Source organism: Vipera berus, assembly GCF_964194415.1.
Source record: "Vipera berus genome assembly, chromosome: 17".
Classification (NCBI taxonomy): domain Eukaryota; kingdom Metazoa; phylum Chordata; class Lepidosauria; order Squamata; family Viperidae; genus Vipera; species Vipera berus.
Genome location: NC_138220.1, coordinates 3,071,036 through 3,078,579, shown reverse-complemented (window position 1 = coordinate 3,078,579; position 7,544 = coordinate 3,071,036). Strand labels below are relative to the sequence as shown.

Sequence of the window (7,544 nt, the reverse complement as noted above, 5' to 3'; positions counted from 1 at the left end):
TCACCCCTGAACAAATTTGGATTTAACACCGACGTCTTCTTCTTGAATCGGTATTCGGTAATCGGTCTCTTTATCTGAAAAGAGAGAGAAGGGGCGTGGGGGGGGGGGTTGTAAAAATTATATTTCAGAGAAGACAAGTCAAAATGGGGCACGCCAATGGCCTTAGGTGAAACGAAGCATTTCTTAGCTTGTAATGAAACTACAAATTACGCCCATTTGTTTAGCCACCCTCTGAAGTTTACAACAGCATTGAAAAAAATCACTTAGGGCCAGGCCTTGCAGTTATGTCATATTTTTTTTAAAAAAATTAGTTTATAGCATAAAATACAAAACCACAAAAGAAAATGGTGGGGGGAAAATAGGGGAGGGAGAAGGGAAGGGAAGCGTGTAGAAAAGCCAATAAAATCAGATTTTAAACCGGCCTGTGGGTGGCAGCCCCACACTCACCCTTGCAAGGGACAGCGTAGATCTCCTCGCATGCAATTTTCAGGAACTTTTTCTTCCGCCTGCGACAAAAAAACAGGAAGACCAAGACCCCAGCTAGGGCCAACAGGAGGACAACGGTGATGAGAATCCATAAAAATCCTAAAAAAACATATATATATATATATATATATATATATATATATATATATATATATATATATATATATATATATATATATATATATATATATATATATATATAAATCAACAGAATAAAACAGAAGAGGAAAGCCCAATGAAATCTCCCACTTTATTATTCTACATTCTAGAATTTATTTTATTTTTTTTATTTTAATTCCATTTATATCCCGCCCTTCTCCGAAGACTCAGGGCGGCTTACAAGCTTAGCAGAATGCGCCCAACTCTGCAGTTTTTCCCTTGCAGACTCTCTAAATTTGGGGGGGATTAACTTGCCCGCACCTTTATTTACCTGGATTTGTAGCCGCAACAACCGGAGGTGAATCCAGCTTTGTGATGAAGACGCCCGTCTCCTTTGGAACAGGACTGCGCTGCGTGACAGGGTGCCGGGTGGGAATCTGGCTGGGCGGCATGTCACAAATCGTGTCAGCGTCTCGCTTGCCGGATCGTAGGGTTTCCTTTCCGCTGGCTGTGCAACTACGAAATAGAAAGAAAGAGACGTTTCCAGCCAGGATTCAAGACCTTTAAGGATGGGTTACTGAACAACAACAACAACAACAACAACAAGAAAAAGACATTCCACAGAGACTGCTCCTCGCCCTGTCTTTCTTGTGCCACAAAAGAACCAAAAGGTGGGTAGTTTTAAATCAGTGTTTCTCCATCTTAACTATTTAAAAACCTGTGGACTTCAGCTCCCAGAATTCCCCAGCCAGGTATTCCTGGATTCCTCAGGTATTCTGGGAGTGGTCACCGAGATTTTAAAAACACGGGTGGAAATCTCTTCCTTGCCCTTTTCGCTTTCCTAGGACTGAAATTTCCTTCGCGTTCTCCTTCCGGCGTTCACGCCCGTCTTGCGCCCACCTTATCCCGGCCTCTCTTTGCAATCGGGCCGCAGCGAAATACCCCTAGACCCATGAGGAGCAACCGCACTCCGCCGCATTTCCTTCTGGGCACTGAAACTTCCCTTTAAATCTACCTGAACGGGTCCCACCCAAGCATCAAAAAGAAGAAACTCCAATTTGGGTGATTTTTTCCTCCCGGCATCACTTAGCCCTGAGGATCCTTTGAAGTCCCCGCAGGGATGGTTTCTCAGCCTGACCTACCTCGAAGGGCTGACCCCCCCCCGCCACTCCCCATTCCTGTGAGGTTCGCTGAAGTAAATACATACTTGGTCCACGGACGACATTTCTCATTCCCTCCGAGGGAAAAATACCCGCTGGGACAGGGTTTGCATCCTGCAAAATGACACGGGAGGAACTAGTGAACAATTTCTGTTGCTAAACGAGACATCGGTTAAGTGAGATCACACGACACACACACACACACACCCAAGAAAGTTGCAACCGTCACAAGTACGAGTCGGTTGTCAAGCATTTGGTTGCATTTAGATCATGTGACCGCAGGGGATCCTGCCGCGGTCGTAAGCGTGAAAAAAATGGGTCATAAGTCCCTTTTTTCCCACGCCGTTGTAACTTTGAACGGTCACTAAACAAGTAGTTTGTAAGACAAGGATTAACCTGTGTTTTTTCTCCCTGTCACAAAATTTCTCCTTAGTTCTAGGTTGGGTCTCCCTTTGACCAGCTTGCCTCCATGACTTCTCGTCCAGCTCTCTGGGGCTTGGCAGAAGAAGTCGACCCGTTCTTCTCTTTGACGGCCCCTCAAATATTGGAAGACAGCTGTCATGTTTTCTCCTCCCCCCGCCCCCCGCCAAAAAAATCCTTCTCTTCTTTAGGCTAGACATGGCTAGCTCCCTCGACGGTCATACAATTGAGCCTCTGGAGCCCTGATCATCTCCGTTGCTCTTCTCTGCACTCGTTTCAGGATAAATAAAGGTCCACCACGCCAAGGGCAGGGGTGAACCCATCTAGAACAGAGACCCCCAAACTTTTGGGGGACCGGTTCCGCGGAGAGAGGTTTTTCCGCGGACCGGAGGGTGCGTGGTTTCGTATGCTGCCTGCATCCTGTGGATGGGGGCTTTGCTTGTGTGTGCAGACCGGTTGCTGGCGTGCCGCGGCCAAGGACCGGGGATTGGGGACCCCCTGCTCTAGAAGCCATCTATTGGGTGACAGATTTGAGAAAAACCTTCCCTTTTTTCCAAAAAAAAAGGAGGGGAGGAAATGTTTGGTTTTATCCCACTAAGTTTGATTTTGGGTGGGCCCATCTCTCTTGGGTGGGCCCATCTCTCATCCTTGTTCCTTACTCTTCTCCTCTCGGCTCTCTTCGGGAGCGTGGCCGGGAAGACAGGCGCAGACGGTATTTGAAGTCCTCTGACAGGCTCTTACTTCCCGGAGGCCTCGCTCTACAAGAAACAAAATACCAATTCTGGACTGCAAAGATGGGAATTTCGGACGGCGAGGTTTTGCGGCCCCCCACCCTTTCTAGCGGAGCGTTGTGGAAACAGACAGGGGGGAAAAATGAGTGTGGCTGATAGCTCAGCACAAACATTTTGCGACCGATCTCTCCAGGTTTTGGGTTTTTTTTTTTAAAAAAAAATTATTTGTAAAGCAGGGGAAAGCAATTCAAGCTCAGCCAGGCATAAGCTGCCATTGTGAAAAACCACAAAGCGACACTTTTCCTGTGAAGGAAATGGGCGAGGATGTGGCGGTGATCTTTTCTTTTTTTTTTCCCATGGGGCCTTACCGGCCTTGCATTCTGCGCAAGCTTTACACCGTGAGTAGGTATAGTTATCGTTGTAGTAATTCTTATCGCACGGCTCACACACGGTTGAGGACGTAGGCGTGCAACGATTCACCAGTTCTTCTCCTAAAGGATAGATAGATAGATAGATAGATAGATAGATAGATAGATAGATAGATAGATAGATAGAAACATTTTTGTCACTTTAGATGTATACTAATCGGGATACATTATAAAGAAATTTCATTGCATTCAGCTCTCAAAGGTAACCATCTCAATATACGCTACATAAATGTAGCAACAGTGAATTAAAACAAGATCTGCGTTCGAATGCCCCCCACATCTTCAGTGTCACTAACCTGCAGGACACTTTTTGCAGCATTTCACATGTGGGAGGACATATTCCTTGTCTGAACATGACAGCCCCCAACCCGGGGAGAACCAGAGAGATGCAGCCAGTGAAATCAACTGCAAACTCGTCTTCATGTCCCGTGCCACAGACTCACAAACGCTGCTGCGCTCGAAGGGGAAAAAGCCCGACAACTTCTGTCAGCTCTGCAAGGCAGGAAGGATCTGCTCCAGCTTTCGTGGGCCTCGCGGAAATTCCAGATCTGATTTCTTTTGAAGGTGTTTTAACCCAGTGGAAAAGCCTGCGTCATTTCGTACCTCCCCAATGTGGAAGTTGTCAGCAAAAACAGAGGTCACTCTGTTCATGCCCTGTGCTATGCCCTGAGTTATATATGGTCTTTGTAGTCCTCTACAGGTCACTATGCCCAAAATAAGCACAAGAGGGCACTCTTTTAAATGGGCAGAATTTTAATAAAACTGCATCAGATTTCTATAAAACGAAGTGCTCCGTTCTAGTTGGAGAACCTACTGGTTGAAATTAATAGAAATGAAGAATGATATTTATGGAGAACACCATACTTACAAGGCTAAGCTGATGGAACAGTCATGTATATAAGGGCTATATAAGGATTACCCAGTCTACATTAAGACTGGATCCAAATTCACAAATACTAGTCCAGTCCATCTTCTATCAATCTAGTCATTTCTAGTTCCAGAATTTGAGATTTATTAAAAAAAAAACAATTCCAGCTTTCATTTTTAAAGCATCTAACTATTAATGCCTGACATCAGCGCATTTCTTTCCTTTATTGTTTTACTGGGGAAGAATCTACCCACCCACCCAAACTGCCAGTACCCATTCTTAGCTGAGGCTGGGGTTGATCCATTTTAAATCATTTAAGAGGAAGGTGAGTGACCAGAAAGAGATAGATAATGTTAGGGACGGAGTCCGTAGATTTAAAATGCCATTAAAAAGATTTATTTCTCTCGGCGGCCGCAATTCCCGCTTTGACCACAGGATGGCAGTTTTCCGTCCCATAGCATTAGCACGGAGGCCTTTCCGACGGCCTCAATGCCGCTACCGCTAAGGGACCGAAAACGGTGCCCTCCTGTGGTCCAGGCCGGCGTAGCAGCCAACAAAAGAAAAACCTTTTAAATGGCGTTTTAAGATTATTATTCTTTATTAATAAAAGCTTATTAATATTAGGGCATCTTATCCCGCGCCTGTGTCGCCACCCGTCGCCCTATTGATATTAATAAGGCGCTAATAATAAAGATAAAGAATAATAACCTTAAAATGCGGCGGCTGCAATATTCGGTTTGGCCACAGGATGGCACGGTTCCCCGTCCCATAGCGTTAACATGCGGACCATAGTAGGCCTTTTACCTAGATCGGGACACCGAGAAGCGAAGCGACAAAGCGCAGAGCGTCCACTTTCACAGAGACCTTCTCGATATGGCGGACTTCCTGTCCGTTCAAATAGGCCATCCCCCGGTTTATTTGGATTCGACCCTCCTATTATGGCCGACTTCCTGTCCGTTCTTCCTAGTCATCCTCCAACTTCCTTTCACGGCGACGTTCTGGGCACGGCGGACTTCAGGTCCGATCAACGTTAGAGTGAGTAGATTTAAAAACGCTATTAAAAAGCTTTCTTTCTTTTGGCGGTCGCAATTCCCGCTTTGACCACAGGATGGCAGGTTTCCGTCCCATAGCATTAGCACGGAGGCCTTTTCGACGGCCTCAATGCCGCTATCGCTAAGGGACCGAAAACGGTGCCCTCCTGTGGTCCAAGCCGGCGTAGCAGCCAACAAAAGAAAAACCTTTTAAATGGCGTTTTAAGATTATTATTCTTTATTAATAAAAGCTTATTAATATTAGGACATCTTATCCTGCGCCTGTGTCGCCGCCCGTCGCCCTATTAATATTAATTAGGCGCTAATAATAAAGATAGAGAATAATAACCTTAAAATGCGGCGGCTGCAATACTCGGTTTGGCCACAGGATGGCACGGTTCCCCGTCCCATAGCGTTAACATGGGGACCATAGTAGGCCTTTTGCCTAGATCGGGACACCGAGAAGCGAAGCGACAAAGCGCAGAGCGTCCACTTTCACAGAGACCTTCTCGATATGGCGGACTTCCTGTCCGTTCAAATAGGCCGTCCCCCGGTTTATTTGGAATCGACCCTCCTATTATGGCCGACTTCCTGTCCGTTCTTCTTAGTCTTCCGTGCCAACTTCCTTTCGCTGAGACCTTCTCGCCATGGCGGACTTCCTGTCAGTCCTCTACGCTACGGTCGTCCGGCAGTCCCTTCGACAAGGACCTTCCCAGTATGGCCGTCATCAACTTCCTGTCCATTGGCAGCACGGTTCTCTGCTTCTTCCCGTCCTCTTTTCCGCTCTATGCAGCCGGTCTGCGCGTCCACCGGCAAGGCCGCAAGAAGGAAAAAAAGAAGCCTGGCAGAGCCGCAGGTAAGCCGAGTCGTTCCAGAAAAAAACCGGGTTTGTCTATTACCTCGTTAGCGGGGGATCCCCTCCCGCCACCCTGGCCCTCATTTGGTCCTCTCCCCTAAGCTGACCGCCCGCCCTGCTATTTCTTTAAGGAGGTTGTACGTATGTACCTTTGTATTTTTATTATTATTATTATTATTATTATTATTATTATTATTATTATTATTATTATTATTATTATTATTATTATTATTATTATTATCCTTTGGAAGGGACTTTGGAGGTCTTCTAGTCCAACCCCTGCTAAGGCAGGAAACCCTATACCATTTCAGACAAATGGCTGGCCAGTCTCTTGGGGTTTTACTATGTATTAATTGTTTTTTAGTGGGCATGTATTTAATCATTTTTTAACTTTTGTAATTCTGTGTTTTTTATTCTTGCCCTGTTCACCACCCTGAGTCCTTCGGGAGAAGGGCGGTATAGAAATATTAATAAATTAAATTAAATTAAAATTCTTAAAAACTTCCAGTGTTGGAGCATTCACAGCTTCTGGAGGCCGGTTGTTCCACTGGTTAATTGTTCTAACTGTCAGGAAGTTTCTCCTTAGTTCCGGGTTGCTTCTCTCCTTGACTAGTTTCCATCCGTTGCTTCTTCTCCTTCCTTCGGGCGCTTTGGAGAATGGCTTGGCTCCCTCTTCTTTGTGGCAGCCCCTGAGAGATTGGAACTCAGCTATCATGTCCCCCCTCATCCTTCTCTTCGTCAAACTAGACATACCCAATTCCAGCAACCGTTCCCTATATGTTTTAGCCTCCAGTCTCCTGTTCATCTTTGTTGCTTTTCTTCGCACTCTTTCTACGTTCTCAACATCTTTTTTACATCATGATGACCAAAACTGGATGCAGTATTCCAAGTGTGGCCTTACCAAGGCATTGTAAAGAGGTATTAATACTTCACGTAATCTTAATTCTGTCCCTCTGTTAATGCAGCCTAGCACTGTATTGACTTTTTTGACATCTGCAGCACACTGGCTCCTATTTAAGTGATTGTGCACTAGGACTCCGAGATCTGTCTCACATTAACTACTGTTGAGCACGGTACCACCTATACTATAACTCTGCATTTGGTTTTTCCTGCCTAAATGCAGAACCTTGCTTTTTTCACCATTGAATTTCATTTTGTTAGATAGCGCCCAGTGTTTAAGTCTGTCCAGATATATTATCTTAAGCCTATCTTCTGGAGTGTTGGCTATTCCTGCCAGCTTGGTGTCATCTGCAAATTTGATGACTTCCCCATCTATACCCTCGTCCAAATCGTTGATGAAGATGTTGAAGAGCACTGGGCCCAGAACAGAGCCCTGGGGTACCCCACTACGCACTTCCTTCCATGTAGATGCAGTTTCATTGAGGAGCACACGCTGAGTATGGCCAGTCAGGCACCTACAAATCCATCTGGTGGTGATGCTGTCTAACCCACATTTTTCTATCTT

The 7,544-nt window shown here is 45.6% G+C and overlaps 1 protein-coding gene across 1 annotated transcript; it reads right to left on the bottom strand.

Moving 5' to 3' along the window:
* TNFRSF4 (TNF receptor superfamily member 4) lies at positions 1 to 3,747 on the bottom strand (the record flags this gene model as incomplete). The annotated part of the gene is made up of 7 exons (XM_081341274.1): positions 1 to 74; positions 448 to 585; positions 917 to 1,101; positions 1,793 to 1,859; positions 2,825 to 2,923; positions 3,265 to 3,387; positions 3,621 to 3,747. The coding sequence occupies 7 exons, from the start codon at positions 3,745 to 3,747 to the stop codon at positions 1 to 3; spliced, it is 813 nt and encodes a 270-aa protein (XP_081197400.1).
* Between the last annotated feature and the right edge of the window lie 3,797 nt (positions 3,748 to 7,544).